This window comes from Brachyistius frenatus, unplaced genomic scaffold, assembly GCF_029030835.1.
Source record: "Brachyistius frenatus isolate BFR_SWC_R1_liver_20210118 unplaced genomic scaffold, ASM2903083v1 Contig_8, whole genome shotgun sequence".
Classification (NCBI taxonomy): domain Eukaryota; kingdom Metazoa; phylum Chordata; class Actinopteri; family Embiotocidae; genus Brachyistius; species Brachyistius frenatus.
The window spans coordinates 5747745-5765100 of NW_027210607.1; the positions used below are offsets into that span (position 1 = coordinate 5747745).

The 17356-nt window shown below is 40.0% G+C and overlaps 1 protein-coding gene across 7 annotated transcripts in view; it reads left to right on the forward strand.

Moving 5' to 3' along the window:
- lyst (lysosomal trafficking regulator) overlaps positions 1–17356 on the forward strand; it is a 65632-nt gene that overhangs the window by 7680 nt on the left and 40596 nt on the right. For 6 of the 7 annotated variants that reach the window (XM_069690093.1, XM_069690095.1, XM_069690096.1 and 3 more), the window contains exons 2-5: positions 2552–2643; positions 8981–9179; positions 12698–12788; positions 14101–16195. In XM_069690093.1, coding sequence (XP_069546194.1) covers positions 2552–2643; positions 8981–9179; positions 12698–12788; positions 14101–16195 — 2477 coding nt within the window. Of the gene's footprint in view, positions 1–2551; positions 2644–6946; positions 7076–8980; positions 9180–12697; positions 12789–14100; positions 16196–17356 lie in introns of those variants that run through there. The other variant, XM_069690099.1, reaches the window with a different exon arrangement.

Here is a 17356-nt window from a genome sequence, read left to right on the forward strand (position 1 = left end):
ATGATTTGTATTTTATGTGTGTAATAATAGGATCCCGTCTGTGTAGAAATCTAATCTGATAAATAATTTGCTGTTGAGTCACTGTCACATAGTTTTTTGTAAAATGATATTACTGCACCCAAATTTTGATATATTTTTTTTGTGAGTAATCCAGCTGTGCCAAGTTAAAGCTGGGGCACTTTAAGAAACAAAAATCAATTGTAGCCTTTGTTGATGACTTCAGCTAAAGTCAAGTTGAACACCCTTCCTCTAACCAGGAGAAAATTTAGAGTCTTTTGTTGAGTTTTCTTTTAAACAAATAAAAGTTATGTTCGCATCCGGTTTAATCACCAAACTTCATTTTGTGTGTCTTTGAGCTTTATGTTGATTATATGTCCTTCCTCGCGAAACATTTGTGCAGTGAGTGTTATGAAGAATTTAAATCCTACATTGCTCAGCGGCTTTCTTCGCTTGCTAGCAGTCTTCTTCTTCACAGTCTTTGCTGTCGATCAGTCCAATAGCACGAAGCATTCGCCAAGCGTGTGTATCATGTTGCTTGCATGCTTCATCACGTGTGCCCTGCATACATGATACACAGACATTTGCTCCAGCAGGACCAGTGAACAAAAAGAATAATAAGATCAGAAAAGTCAATATATTTCAGTATTTTTTTTAAAGGGGTCAGTGATCTTTTAGTTTGCATTTATTTTCCAAGTATGTTATTTTTTTTTAATCCAAATGTCTAATAGTGAGTTGCTTTGGTCACATTTTTGTTGCATCTGAGGGAAGGATAAAATAATTTGATTTGATTGAATTTGTTTGTTGGTATCTAGTTAAATCTGCTGAACATAAAATGTTGGCTTCAGTTCACACGTCGTTTACATGTTGCCTTGCAGTAGAAGTGTACCCTATCACCATATCATTCACAATAATACTGTACAATTTTTAATTTGATTTAATAAAATCATATCATATCATGATGTCATGTTACGTTGCATAAATAGTAGTTACTGGACGTAACTCCAGTTCTAAGAGTACGTGCGTAGCTCTCTAATGGGCTTCACTATTGTACTTAATGTGTAACTTGTCCACCACAAGAAGTATGGCTGAATACGACTATTTTTGAAATGCTGAAACTGAATCTCACTCTTGAATTACTGTTCTTGTTTGCAAACTGAAGAACTGGGAGATAACTTTTGTTCAGTTTTTACTGAATATTTCAAGGCAAACTGTTGTGTTTCTGATGACATATAAAACTATAACACTTATTTTGTTGCAATAGCATGGTTTTAATATTAGAAATGAAATATTTTTCAGTATTTTGTCATATCATCAAGAGTATTATTGCAGACATACTCTAAAATATCGTGATATTATTTCAGCAGCCTGGCGTCTACCCTTACCTCACATTACCTTCGGTGGGCCAACTATACATATTGTGTCATTTTACCAATCATAACTTGAAAATAAAACTGTAGGCATCCCTTCATGATGAAAATATGTTGTATAGCTCTCAAATGTCAGTGAATCTAATGTAGTTAAGTATTTTCCATCTTCCATGTATCCTGTCAGTGCCATCAGTTGTCAGACTGCGTGTAATGTGATTTGCACTGCGTGGTGTCTCTTCTTCGGCTTTGTGACCCAGACACTCAGAGCAGCCACATCAGTCAGGGATCAGCGTTGCCTCAATGAATCCAGTCAGTGGTGTCAGATTAGCAGAGGCGTAAAGATAGCTCCTGCGTGGTGTAAAGGGACAGCAGTACGCTGCTTTAGTCCTCACGTCTGCCGGGAAGGTATTAACACACTACCCTGGAACTGGTAACGCAGTTGAAGGCGGTCAGGTGTCTCACGGTTAAGAAAGTCACGGTTGCCATGGCAGCTTTGGGGGGAGATTCAGGCTCTGACCGCCGCTCTGTGACAAGGCTGATTTCATCTTTGTATGGTCTTTGTCTTCTAAAATTGTGGGATTCTCTGGTACTATTCTTTTATTGCTGATTGTGGTTTTAAGTTGTATGGTGACGGGCTGTGCACCAGACTCTTTTTCAAATTCAATTGGAAGTCGCTTTGGATGAAAGCGTCAGCTAAATGAAAAGTAATGTAAAAAATGTAATGTAACAAAGCGTCACTTTGATCATGAGTTTTGATAAAGATAAATCCTAAAATCAGTCAAAACGGTAATAACATGCTCCAGGAAACAATTTAGAATGTTCATATCTACAATGTGACATGTGGTGCTGGGGATTAAATATTGTTTTAGTACCAGTGTTTTTTCAATGGGAGGTTAAAGAAGAAAAATACAATATACTGACTCTCACTACCAAATGTGATCTGAACAATTCATACGAGAGTAACAGTCTAATGACATTAAAGGGCTTTTATATCTCTATTTAACTGACTTTGCCATCATTTGTAATGATTGTAAAACTTCACACAGTAAACTCACGATGGGTTTTTCGAGTGAGAAGGAAATGTTTTTATGTCGTATCTTTTTCATTTCAGTTCCTCTTTTATGGTAGTGCAAGTAATATTCTGAGTTGGATTCATGTGCCTACTCTTGTGTGTCTCTTATCAGGTCAGCCTTCAGAGTCTGGAGAATTTCCTCTGTCTGTTCCACTACGTGCAGCACCACCCCAACCACAGCACCAAAGATGCACTAAGATTCTGGTAAGGGCTCATCATCGTGTTAACTTCTCAAATGTGACGTAACGGGGGTGTTGTCTCGGTCAGGGTTAGTAAAACCTTTGTTTATTGGTTACTTAAAATAGTCTTGAGAATTTAATGTTACAGTAACATGCCTAAGACAGCTTTCTCAGCAGTAATACAGTGACTAGGGTTCAGAACGTTTCTGTTATTATAGAAGATTGATAATTAAATGTTTGGCAATTATGAAACTCTGGCAACGTACAACTAAATGCATGTATGAGACTTAATGCCAGTTGTGACATGGACTGAGTGCAAAACCAGCAAACACACCTGCAGTTACTTCAGTCTTTTTCTTTTCTTGTCTGAACAGGAAAAAACCTGCAGAAATGACAGATTTATTCTCATCACTTAGTGTCCTGCCATTATAGTGGAGGGTGCAGACATTGTGTAATCATGGTGCATTAGCTTTTAGAGTACCTTCCTGCATAGATTTACATATTGATGAGAAAAACTGTTGGGCATTAGGAACCTTGAGTACCTCTTGTTTATATTCTGTTGAGTTTAAATAAATCACACACACACACACACACACACACACACACACACACACACACACACACACACACACACACACACACACACACACACACACACACACACACACACACACACACACACACACACACACACACACACACACACACACTACCTAGAATTAAGTGGTTTCATTAGTATTCGTGAGCCATGTGTTCCTTCAGCTGAAAAGTGATTAGTTTGAATGGGGTTTTGGTTAAAATGCCTAAAATAAGGTCCTCTTTTAAAGCTTCAGGCAGTTTAATGTTTTATTCTGTGGGATCAACCAGAATCAAAGTACAGACACAAAATCCTCCCATCATTGTGCTGTACTGCCGTAAAATGTCTTCAACTTTGGTTGTTTAGATTGTAGATTTGCAACATTGTGATGCAATTTTTCAGAAAGATGGCGAAACTTTGTTGGAAGAACATGACAACAGATTAGTCTCAACACCTGAATATAAATGCAGTGTTGCATAGATCCATTTAAAAGCAGTGCAGATTTGTAGAGATTATCTGAACAGAAAATATATGAATCTCTGAAACCTGTGTTAATCAAAGAGCTTCTTTTGGTACCAGTGCAAGACAACAATAAAAAAAATAAAAAAAACTTTAACTTCATTTACTTCACTTTAAATCATTTATAACCATGTTTAGATTCACAAACAGCCATCACAGCTGAACTCATTGGAGTCCTGACAGACAGATTCAAATTCTTCGGACAAAACAAAACTAAAGCAGTAAAACATCCACAGTGAATTAAATCCCTACAAATACACAACCTGTGCGAACACACTCTTAATGTTGTATTGTTTATAGTAAAGCCAGAGACATTAATACAGCGAAACCATGTGCGCCTCCATGACATCACAATAGCTCCTGACACTCTTATTAACAATGCATTGTCTGCAGGAATCCTGACAATGGCATTGTTGGTTTTACTCTTTCATAGGGCAGGTGGACCCATGCAGACCCAGACTGTATATGAATATTATCTAAAGCTCGATCCACACAGTGAAGGACAGAGCCGAACGAAGCCTGTATAAGTAACTCAGCTGGAGTGAACAACATCACAATAATTGGCCAGAGTGGGAAGATATCATGGAAACCATTATCTCTGTTTACCACGTTTCTAATCACTGTCTTGTGTTTGCAATGAAAGAGCCGAGAGGACGAAGCTGCTGAAGCAATTAGATAGAATAATGTTTTTAATAGTTGACAAGCAAAGACTGTCTGCAAAACACAAAAATCAGAATGGTATTTTTTTTTTTTTACCGCATTTTCCTTTATTGAGTTTTTCCAGTCCAGGCTGATTTGTCAACAAGTTAGCTGTTTGTTTTGTTGATATATTTATATAATCCATTACTCTGAGCCCGGAGTTGATTAAGTTTGTGTTTTAGACTTTACAGATGCAGATGCAGCTCGGACTGTTTAATTAAAGCTTCCTTTTTAATTAAAGTGTCTTAGATAACACAATACAAGCAATAGCTTTACTATGAATTACAAAAGCTAATGTTAGGATGTCAAACCTGGCATAAACTATGGCTAAAGTATGGCGAGGTCACTTTGTCTCTGCTTCACTGACACACAGTAGATCAGAGGGTTGATTTTACCTTCTGTTTATCATTATTGTATCATCTGCTCCTCCAGAATCCACATTACCTTCATCACAATCACAAAATAGTGAGTACTAAATGTCGTGGTAAGATAAAAACAGATGTGATTTGTTTGAGTGGTGATGTGGTCTTACTCACTGATAGCATGTCAAAGCCTTTTATACAGTATGTGCGTTGGTCCTGTTAGAGGGTGACCTGTGACCTAAATAAACTCCATTCAGTGGAAAGATGTTTCAGCCAGAAACAATTCCATATAATTTGCGGCAATTTGATATAGATAATTATTTAAATATACAAATAATAAGAAGAGTATCTTTGTACTTTGTGCAAAATTCTGCATAAAATAATTAAGTTGCTTATCAATGTAATGAACTGAGTACCATAGTTGTGTATTACATGAGACTAAATTCTTCACAGATACAAAACAAACACCATAATAACTCTTTTTATTTGCTTAATTCGTTTTTAATTTGCTTGGAGTCATTAAGCCAGACAGTGTTTTTCAGGTCTTTGTCAGATCTCATACCACATTCATAACATGGTGTCTCAACTGTGCATGGAGGTGCCGGAGCTGCAGGTGCCCCTTAGTGTGTTCATCGATATGCTGAAGGTGTACAACATGTGCAGATCTCTGCACGAGAACTATGCAGGCTTAGCTGACACCACCAGGCACCTCGTGTGATTGGTTTGTTAGGACCAAATCCTTCTCTTTGCTTTATTTTCTTCTTTCATAATTTTCTGACCTTCATTTCAATCTTATCTAGAAAGCATGTTTATCCAAAGGTCTCTACGCTAACCTTTTCTTTTTCAACACACTGAATGAAAAAAATGAGGAGCACACAAAGAAATTGATTACCAACTTATTTATCACATACATATGTCTCCTGCACTACACGAGTGTTTGTGCTCCTTCCGCCTGGACGGACGATTAGAACACAGCTTTTTATATAAAATATTACAAATGATTTTTAAGATATTCAATTAATTTTTTTACACATTAAAGGACTGATTCAATATAAATATATATACATATCCAGTTTACACCAAAGATTCCAGACAAGATGATTTGAAACGTACAGCTACTCTCACTTCTCCAGTCTGAAACTGGTCTGAACTGGTAGTCATTGTGTCTTCAACCTGAAAGAAGTAGTTGTAGGCTTGTGGTAACATCACCATTTCACTTTCTGATAATGTGTAATAATCACAGTTGCCTTGTATTCAGCTGATATGTTTCGTTTGTGACAACAGATTATGGTAGGTTGTGATCTTTATTGGCACGTGCTTCTAGATTATTTTACATAGGTTCATAGGTTCACACATATCTGTTTTTAGGCACAAATGCGAGTGAAATACTTCCACCTTAGAGCCCTGATGTAGTGCATGTTTTCTCCTTAGTGCTCGGTATTATTAGTGCTGCTGCAGTGCTGTTGAAGTCAAGTGGTAGCAGTCCTATAAGACTAAAAATCAGCTTGTTCCTACAGTGTAAAACGAGGATTCAGGCCTTACTGTATTGGCAATCTCTCCAAAAGAGTGGAGACCTTTTAGCATAACGTGTTTAGCCTGTTATTGGAAACGTTGTGGCCTCAATTAGAGCCAAGATTAGAACTGCAATAAATAAAAGAAAAGAGTTGAAATGTAGAAAAATAACATGGTTTGTACATAATTCCCTAAATATCTTCATGGAATTGGTTTTGACAGGATTAGTGTGTTTTATGGAAGCCAGGCAATCTTGATAAGAAACAAGAGTGGAAATAGAAAATAATCGAAGAATAAAATAATTCACTGTGGGTCTGAAATTCATGGCCATATAAGAGGAATTTGTAAAGATGAAGGATCTGGAAAGTTGTGGAGGTTACAGATGTTACGAAAACAAAATTCAAAAATGTCTCTTTCTGCCGCTTTTTCCTAACTGGCCCATTTGTGCATAAAAAGTCCCAGTTGTTGTAGTGGAGAACACAAAGGAAGTTACTGTGAGTGATTGTCGATTACAGAGGTCTTGTACAGGGCACCGGGGGCTCGTCAGTATTCCCAAGACCAGTCCTCTCGCCATGTGACATCACATGCTTTCATGTGATACGCTGATCTGCTGCAAATCTGGAAAGCTTCCATTTGAAATTCCAATTTAATGGAATTTGTGCTGCTGAACAGAAAATTCAGTCAGTAGTCGTGTGAGGAGGTATGCAGATACCGCCAGCAGATCTGCAGTCAAGCTTGGAGCACACACAAGATGACTGGAGGGAAACGCTTAGGCCCAGTAACATTTGGTAAGATGAGACGGACGATACATGAGACCTGTCAGAAATTAGGTGTAGTGTTTTTTACTTAAAAATATTTGTTACAGGTTTTATTAACCTAGTCCTACTACTTAACGTGTGAGATTATTATTATTATTATTATTATGTTGTAAGTCGGTTTGGATCAGAGTACAACAGCAGAGATGTAAATGTGAACACTGAGTTATTTGTCAACCGTCTGATGGAATTAATTATGGCTGCGTCCTGAGACCATGTCTTTAACACGTCGAGGTGAGTGTGATAGGAATGTGAATGAGGTGGAAAGAGGTGTGTGTATGATGTTGAGACCTACAGAATATTTAAAGGCTTGGGGCTGATCTAAAAACCACCCGCTTTTTGTAGTATATTTTTAAGCAGAATTAATTCAGGTTGTTTTGTTTTTTGTGACGAACAAACAACCGTATTACCGAGACCTCACCATGTTGTCAGCTTGCACTTTTCAAGGTAGTCGGATTCGGCTATTTTTCTTTTCCCTCACTGCATTTGTGTTGCAGTCGGTATTCAGACATTTCAATTAGGTTTCCCCTAACAGATCAGCGAATGTGATTACCCTCTGTTTTGTCACATTAGTTCATTAAATATAAAATCCAAACAAGATTCAAGCATGATCATCATCAAACTGCAATTTTGGAAACCGTTTATTTTCTTTTGCTTTTACAGCAATACTTTGTATTAGACAGTTTCAGTATCATCTCAACATACTCTGGAAAAATATATTGTTTTTAAAAATTAAGTCGGCATTAAAATTGAATTGACAAAACAACTAATATGGTAAATCTGTATCTGCTGCATCCATTTTTATATGCATTTAAGTATGACTGATCTGTGATTGTTTTATTTTCACACCGAGATGAACTCTAAACTTACTAGTTTTCATTTAAGTTGCCGCCATAGCCTCACACTAGAAAGAAAGTATATTTTTCTTTTAAATCTTTTTATTGATTTTACAAATACTTTAGACAGAAAAGGAGGACAGGACTACCTCCAAGAAGTTGGGATATCCAGGATATTACATTCAATTGTGTGTCGCTTGGAGGTAGTGTAACTGTGACAAACTGCCACTGAATACAGAAATTACAAATACAGCGAACAAACAAACAAAATCACTCTGAGGAGGTATGGTCGAAAGATTGATTCAAACGGAGACAAAAGATCCCCAAAACAACAACCACCATAACAACAACAACTAAAAAAATTAAAATATATAATAATAATAATAAATCAAGAAAAAAAAAATCAAAAACAAACTAATATATATGTATAAGTTTGATACCCAGTACAGTCCCAAGTGTATTGAATATATATATATATATATGTATATATGTATATGTATGTATAAGTTTTATACCCAGTACTGTCCCAAGTGTATTGAATATTTGATCCCAAAAATCTTTTAAATTTGGGCATGACCAAAACATATGGGTATGGTTGGCAAGTGATTGTTTGCACCTATTGCAGCTGTCATTCATATTTGGGTAGGTTTTAGCCAGACGGGCATTTGTGTAGTGTACATGAAACAAAACCTTGCGTTGCAGCAGCCGGTGTCTCACACAAACAGAGGAGGAGTGGGATAAGTCCAGAATACGAACCCAACGGTTATCAGATATTGGTTTACCAATTTCTTTTTCCCAGGTCTGTTTCAGATGAGATGTCTGGTCCGGGTTAAGGAAGTCAAGAAAGTATATTTTTAAGGAAGTGATGTATTTAAAGATGGTTTCATAACTTTTCATTTTCATTTAATTTCATTATTAAATTCAAATTCATGCCCCTAAAGATACCTCATAATGCTACAAAGCGGTGTGGAGTGTGTGTAACACACGTGTGGATAATGTGATTGTGCCACAGCCTTCAGCTCTTTTATGTCCTCTGTTGTAGCTCAGACATGAGTGGAGCCAGTAACACACTGGCGAGGGAGTTCCTGACGGATGTACATCAACTATGCAGTGCGGTGGCTCAGAGAGCGGAGGCACGGGAGGAAGACGAGGAGGAGAGTCACATGGTGGCACTGGGCGAGTACCTGGTCAGGGGGCGGGGCTTCCTGTTGCTCAGCACCCTGGACTCCATCATAGACCAGGTAAGGAAAAGCTTGGCACATTTGTCCTTTCCTTTGAAGCCAAATCACACAACATGTACATTTGAGACTGTGGTAGCAGCAGTGGAGGTTTTTATTTCAGCAGTCAGAAAAGTACAGCAACAACTGTTATAACAAATTATCAAGGCTTTAACTACAGAGAAGGGAACGACATCTGTTGTGACGACTGCACAAGGAAGAGGTAACCTAATTTTCTGCCCTCATAGAGAAAGCGAATCCTCACAGTAAGCATTTGGCCACTAGATTCAGCCTCACATCTTAATTAATGTGTTGAACAGCTGCTTAAACAAAGTTCAACATCGGCTTGGCAAATTCTAATTTCAAGACATAAAAACCTCTGCAGCAGCTAATCTCTGGTCATCAAAAGGAAATTGCAAACAAACTTTGCAATAGAAATACAGTGTAATGTAAACACACAAACATCTTGCAAACATCACACAGACATCAGCTGGTGAGATTGAAAGTATTTAATGAGCACAATGCCATAAAACCAACAGAGAAATTTAGGTTATGCACTGATAAGATGCTCTTGATTGATTTTGTGAACAAACAAGATGGCATTCAGCAGAACATACTGTATATTTTAAGTGTTTCTTTCCCACTGGACTTAAATGATTGTTATTAAACATTTTTTACATTTGGAGAACAGTTCAATTTCGATGTCAGTCTCCCTGAACATGAACGTTTTGATTTCCAGACACTGTACTAAATGATAACACTGCACACACACTTGTGCATTAGTTTTGAGACCACAATATTTTGGCTCTGCCTCTCCATCCGTGTCTGGTGTTACCAAAACTGGCAAGGTGATTATATCTGGAGAAGAAGTTTGCTCTGCAGTGCCCACATGTTGTTTGATTGTCTGGTTGATTACAGAAAGTTTATAATTTTGCTCCGCTGCTGCTGCTGCATGCAAGAGGTTGATGTAAATCTGTTAAGAACAGCTCGGTAGCACAGTTATACAACTTTCAGAATAGTATGTCAGATGTAAAGTATATTTTTGTGTATTTTTTTTAACTATACATTACACAAAACATGTTAATTCTACTTCTCACAGATTTTACGGTTGTGATGTGGCACAATACTGGTAGAAATACAGCTGGACGAAGGGCAAAGTTTTCCACTCTCGAGTTACACACTGCCTGTGACAGTGCGTTTAGAGCACTCTATTTAGGTGCTTGAGTTAAATGGCAGGAATGGTCTCACAGAGGCAGGTATTGTTTGCTCTATTAATTGCCACCAGGCTCTGACAGAGCCCAGTGTTTCCTCTGCCTACACACTGCTGTGGTGTGTAGAGCGGCAGAGCCCACGCTACAGCGCACTCAGGGCTATATTGTAGCGATCTAAGCAGCACAGTGTACAGCGCATGGCACAAGCGCATTTAAGGTGTGTCCATGTCCACTTTAGCTGGTTTAGCGGCGGATAATCTGAGTACAAAGTACGGCACATAGTTCAAAGGGGTTGCATTTTATTTCTTAAATAAATAACAATAATTGAATCCAGCAGAGTGTGCATATCTTCATCTCCCATTCCCTTTAAAAGCCAGGCGCACTTGCAACTTGGCTGATCGCTGTAGTGATAGCGGATTTCCCAAGTAGAGGAAACCCCATCTGCTAGTACGCAGATTGATGTGCACAATAATAATCTTTCACTCTGTAATCTTTTTACTTTTGATCTTTTGCTGTTTTGTGGACTGCTGCACCTCCTGGAGTGTGTAACTAGCAGTGTATGCACATTATGCACCCACCTATGTAAGCACATTATTACATATCTTAAAACCCTCATGCGCGTCATGGATAGAGCCCTCTGTGTTTTTATGTATTGATTTGATAGATGATAGATGATTTTTTTTCAGACTGAATTATGACTGGTGTTTTTGTGTGAGACCAGCAGAGTTGGAAATTACATTTTGAGGATTTATGAGGTGTTCACTTCAAATTATGTGAAGTTTGCTGCATAGAAAGTTAATCAGTGAATAAACAGGCAAAATACCAACAACATTCAGGCTGCTACAGTGTGCCACAGTCAATGAGGTAGACTGATATAACATAAGAGCATTTTGACCAGAAATCCAACAGCCTTGGTTCTCATTTGGTGTAATGTCGCCAAAATACCAGTTTGTCCCTGAGAGAGAGATGTGAACCTGAGCTCAGTCAGTTAAAAAAAAAAAAAAAAAAGTCTTCTGAATGTCATCCTCTTTATCAGTTTCTCTGTGGCCTCATTTTATTCATATCTTTTAGCTAATTTCACACACATTCAATATTTTCTCTCTTTGAATTGGACCATTTAGTACAGTTTTTAATGCATTTATGGGGGAACATGTTATCACACAAACTCCAGCTGTGTGCTGGATGGAATCGAGCCTTTAATGACAATCAGAGACGCTTCATAAAAACTCATGCTTTTTTAATCACATTTGAATTTAGTAGAACATTTATTTTGAGTTGTGTTTGTTCCACTTGTTAGATTCTCCGGCTCTGTTGACTTAACTTTGTCTACTCTGTAAAACGTTCTTTATTTAACAGTAGTAACACTCTTATTTGTAACATAAGTAAAACCATTCCACTTTCATCATGATAAAACACACAATAAAATAGGATTTCTTTGAAAAATGGCAAGATAATTTTTTTTGATTTGTTTGTTTTTGTTAAATGTGTTAGATTTGAATGTCAATTTAAAAGTGTTAAATATCTGCTTACTGTCATCTCTTGGTGCGTCACCAACTGAATAATTGCAAATGCTCAGCGACAGCTTCATAAAAAAATCTGTATAAAGATCTGTAAATCTGTATGATGTACAGTTAGAAGTGGTTAGACTAAAAACTGTCAGTAAATTACCCATCACCTTTAAGAAAGAGCTCATGTCTGAATCCAAGACGACCATTCGATGATGAATGGAGTTGCACAAACTCAGAAGTATTACTTATGATGAGATTATGACAAAAACAAAGTAGCTGAACATAGTAATTTGAAATATTTGGAATAATCCTGAAGTGAAATTGATTACACAACATTTAAGGGTTTAATGCAGTATGTATCATACAGGGAAAACACTGTAGGTTTTTGACTGTCTTTCTAAACAAACAAGATAAGCTTTTTAATTAACACCTGAAGGAGGAATGCACTGGCTCGACATGAGCTCTCCAAGGTCTCGGGAGTAAGTCTGACAGGTAGCTGCTACATTTCTGCGTGTCACACTTGCACTGAAGACTAAATAACTAACTAACTGATTAAGTGTGAAAATAAACAAATGTATTCATTTGCAGCTGAAATAATTTTGGAAATGAGTTTTATTCAGGTACAAAGCAAATCTTATGTGAAGGACTAAATTGTCCCTGTTGAGAGTAGTGAAACCCAAAGGGACCGTTGAATGAAGTGTATTTGAGAGTGTGTGTTGGTGGGAGTGTCTTGGGGTGACATGAGAGTGTGACCAACAGGAGAAGGGAAGGGAAGGGAAGGGGAGGCTTTCTCAGTAAATTGTGTGTTCTGTTGTCCTCTCAGGAGCTGACCTGTCGGGAGGAGCTGCTCACTCTGCTGCTGTCTTTACTTCCACTGGTGTGGAAGATTCCTGTGCAGGAGGAAAAAGCCCCAGGTGAGTACCCACAAACGCTCCTGTAATACTTGTTTATTTGTAATATTGACATTGGCAGCATGTACATCAGTCTGCCCATGTGACTACTTTTTTATTCCTGTCGTGCAACTAATGGTATTAATTTAAATACTTAATTTTATGAGCATAAAATTTGCTACACATTACATACTTCTGTGACATGTGAGCAGTAACATCGTTTGCACAAATGAACAAAAATGCTGACTGGATTTTATGAGACAAACATTTTTTGTTTATTTATATATTTGTTTCATCTTTGATCTTTTACATACTTCTGTACAAATTTACAAGTAATGTTGCAGCACCAGGTTTGGTGGCTCTGTGTGAATGCATTTGAATGTGTGCACATTGGTTTGGGTTGTAAATCGTGTCTGCGATATGCTCATAGAATGACTTATTTTTATTTAGTACTTTACTTCCTTAACACTGCAAACTCTGTACTGTACTCATTTCGCAATGGATTAATCAATTTAACGATTAAGTATGATAGATCTCAGTGTGACACCGTGCCACAGAATAGGAGGGGGGTAGTGGTTGCAGAGGTCTGTGACCTCAGGATGACTCCAGCATTTAGTACAGGGCTGCTAATTCTCTCTGACATGGACCCTAGACATTTTTACCTTAATTAATTCTTGCTTACTGAGTGTTTTAACAAACACACTGTGGCATGCAGCTGAGCATTATGCTCCGCATTGTACACCAAACAAGACTAGGTCAAAACCTATTACATGGCTGGAACGTGTCATGAAACATTAGAGGGCTTTTAATTTGAAACAGAGACAGGACGTAGCGGCATTTGGCCGGCCAATGGTGTGACTTCATTGGCTAGTCACGGGACATTCAACCAACCCATAGTGTAACTTCATCACTCAATCAATCACTTATGGATGGTGCTTGAATGGATCAGCGGGAGGGATGCCCACCGCAAACTCTACTCTGCTGTTATTTTTTTTGTTAAGTGTACGCTGTGATTGGTTGTTTCACTGTCAATCAACTAATATCTAATCCTATTCGTAACATTAACACATTCAACAATGTAATACCCCTTCACAGGCGTCCCTCCTACTGATCTAATCTAGCTCCAGCCCTCGCTCACTCAGTGATTTAATTTGCGTTTAAAGGTCTGTCCAGCTTGTGTGGTCCAGACAAAAGTAGTTTCTTGATATACAGAGTCCAGTGTTTTTTCAGGCATTCCTGTAATATTACTCCACGAAGCAATTTGGGTTTCTGTGTTTTTCTAGAAGTATACTTGGTAGAGTATGCTAAGGCTGACAGGTGTTTTTGTTGTTGACAGATTTCACCCTGCCGTCCTTACTGGAAGTTTTCTTTAGCCGGGAGGTGAAGGCCGTCCCTCTCAGAACAGGACAGAAGGCTGCGGCAGATGAGCAGAACACTGGGAAGAGGTCCCGGGTTGGCAGCGGCACCTGGAAGTCACGGAGGTCGCGCAGGATTGCGCAGAAATACTCTGTAAAAGATGCTCGCAAGTCCCAGGTTTCTACCTCAGATTCAGAAGCCAACACTGAAGACAAAGCTGTATCAGGCCCAGGTGGTGCAAGGAGCCGAAGATCACATGGCTCTACCATCCAGGTAAGCTGCCAGCATCATCGTTCAGAGGCCTCACAGTTAACGTCCACCACAGAAACCATGAGTGCACCATACCCCCATCCCAGACCCCGTGGGTCCCAGACAGCTGACAACGAAACTCTCACAGACCCAGCTGCAATATCAATATTCAACCGCATGGAAAACTCGCCCTTTGACCTCTGCCATGTGTTGCTTTCCCTGCTGGAGAAGGTGTGCAAGTTTGACATGAGCATCAACAACAACCCTGGCCTGGCTGTCAGTGTTGTCCCGACTCTCACAGAGATCCTGACTGAGTTTGGAGAGTGCTGTGGTCCAGGGGCAGGAGGTGGAGGTGGAACAGGGGCGGAGGAGCTCGCTGGAGGCTGGACGGAGGAGCCGATTGCACTGGTCCAGAGGATGCTACTGCGCACCATCCTGCACCTCATGTCAGTGGATGTGAGTCAGAACGACAGCCTTCCAGACAGCCTGAGACGTAGTCTGACAGACTTGCTGCGAGCCACCCTCAAAATCCGGAGCTGCTTGGACAGACAGAGTAACCCTTTTGCTCCGCGGCCCAAGAAGACTCTGCAAGAGGTTCAGGATGACTTCTCGTTCTCCCGTTACCGTCACAGAGCGCTACTGCTCCCAGAGCTTTTAGAGGGAGTGCTACAAGTGCTGCTGGGTTGCCTGCAGGCTTCTACGCCCAACCCCTTTTTCTTTAGCCAGGCTCTGGAGCTCATCCATGAATTCGTCCAGCACCGTGGCCTGGATCTCTTTGAGGCCACAGTGCTGCGACTGGAGGGACTTGGCAGGGCCATTGATTCTGAAGTAGGTGGTGAGGCTTCAGAGAGGCTACGAGGTCTCATTGCAGGAGTCTTCAAGATCATCAGCGCTGTTAAGAAGGCAAAGTCAGAGCAGCTGCATCAGTCTGTATGTGCCCGGCGCCGCCACCGTCGCTGCGAGTATTCCCACTTCCTGCATCACCACAGAGACCTGTCAGGTTTGCCCGTGTCTGCATTCAAGCAGGCTGCTAGAAGAAATCCCTTTGAAGAGGACGGAGAAGGCAAAGAAGGGGTGGAGGGAGATGCCGTGCGTTACCCTGAGCGCTGCTGCTGCTTGGCTGCCTGCGCCCACCAATGTCTACGGCTCTTGCAGCGGCTGTCCCCCAGTGGGCCAGCTGTGTTGCAGGTATTGGCTGGGGTGCAGGCTGTTGGGATCTGCTGTTGTATGGACCCCCGATCGGTGGTAGGACCCTTGCTACATGCCTTTCAGGCTCCGGGTCTGCGTAGTTACCAGTCTCATATACTCAGTGTCCTGGGTAGACTGATCTTAGACCAGCTCGGTGGGGGGCAGCCTTCAGAGAAAGCCAAGCTGGCCTCCTGTAACATCTGTACTCTGGATAGCAGCCAGCTGCCAGGCCTGGAGGAGACACTGCAGCACGGGGAGCCTTCAACTATTTCGACCAGTCTGTGTTACCGCTCCCAGGGTATCCTGCCAAGTGGAGGGGGGGCTGAGGACATGCTGTGGAAGTGGGATGCTCTGGAGGCCTACCAGGAACTGGTGTTTGGTGAGGACTGGCACCTAAGTCAGCAGATAGCCGGTCATGTGTGCCACCTGACCCTCCGAGGCAATGCTGTAGTGCAGTGGCAGCTCTACACGCACATCTTCAATCCTGTGCTGCAGAGAGGGGTGGAGCTGGCACACCATGCCCAACAACTGGGGGTTTCCACTGTCTGTACTCAGGTCTGCAGCTATCACACGCGGTGCCTGCCTGTGGAGGTCCTTCTTGTTTACCTGCAAACTTTACCAGCGCTTCTCAAATCGAGGTGAGCTGTTTTACATTTTTGCTTGCTTGTCTATTTTTTTCAGTTATTGCTTTGATTTATTTCCCTTTAGTGTTGGACTGCATTTAGGATTTGTGCCAAATATGTGCTTTAGGTTTTACATTTTAGGTCAAGCAAATTGTATCTGCAAGTTGTCAAAAAATTATCAAAGTTTTTGGTTTTATTAAAGTCAAGTGATGCAGATACCTATTTTGAAAAATGTAGGGAGTTGACATGATCACATGATGTAAATATAATCAGCCAGTTCAAAGTCTGATACCTAATCTACTTGGACATTGTTTGCCATTGGATCTGTCTCTCCAGGTCATTGCTAATTGATGCTTATCAATAATTGATCATTGCTATGTGAGCTGAATGAGATGGAGGATTATTGACTGTTTATGTAACACTGTTACGAGGACAGTCTGGAAAAAAAAAAAGCAGGTGCTGTTTTTCCACATACGTTTATCAAAATGCAGCAAAATCGAATTGGTATAACACTGTATTGATTGGGTTTAACTTTAGTTTGAATATTGTCAGTTGAATACAGACTCCCCTGCTTCAACAGACATGCAGGTTAAGTGAGCACTTAAAGGCTCATGTGTGAGGGAGAATGTGTTTTTCTGTCCGTTTGTTAACCCCGGTAACCCGTCTCGGTTGTGTCCCGGCTCTTGCCCACTGCATGCTGGGATTAGTTGTGTCCCCCTGCGACCTTAAAACAGGATCAGCGGGTTTAGAAACTAGATGGCTGGATGCCTTGAGATGTTCTGTCAGCAGTGGGCTGATAGTTTTCGTTATTAAAATTCAGAGAGTTTATTCTGCTCTCTGCAGGTTTGACTGACATTCAAAGTCTTTACAGCTGTGATGTTGTTCATCTAACCCTTTTCAAAAGACACTTTCAGAGACAATTTTAGGTCCTAATGACTATGTAAAAGGTAACATTATATAAGTCTTCCATTCAGATAAGTGTCACTTTAGAGGATCATGCGCAGCATTTTACATAAATTTAACATTTGAACAGTTCATCTTGTCCTGCATTTATCTTCAACATGTTTTTCTTCAAACATCTTCAGTGGATGTTTGCCACTTAATGACATGTGGAAGCCCCATAATTGGAATTACAAGGGATGTACCTTTTAAATACTTTTTTGTCTGATGATCAAG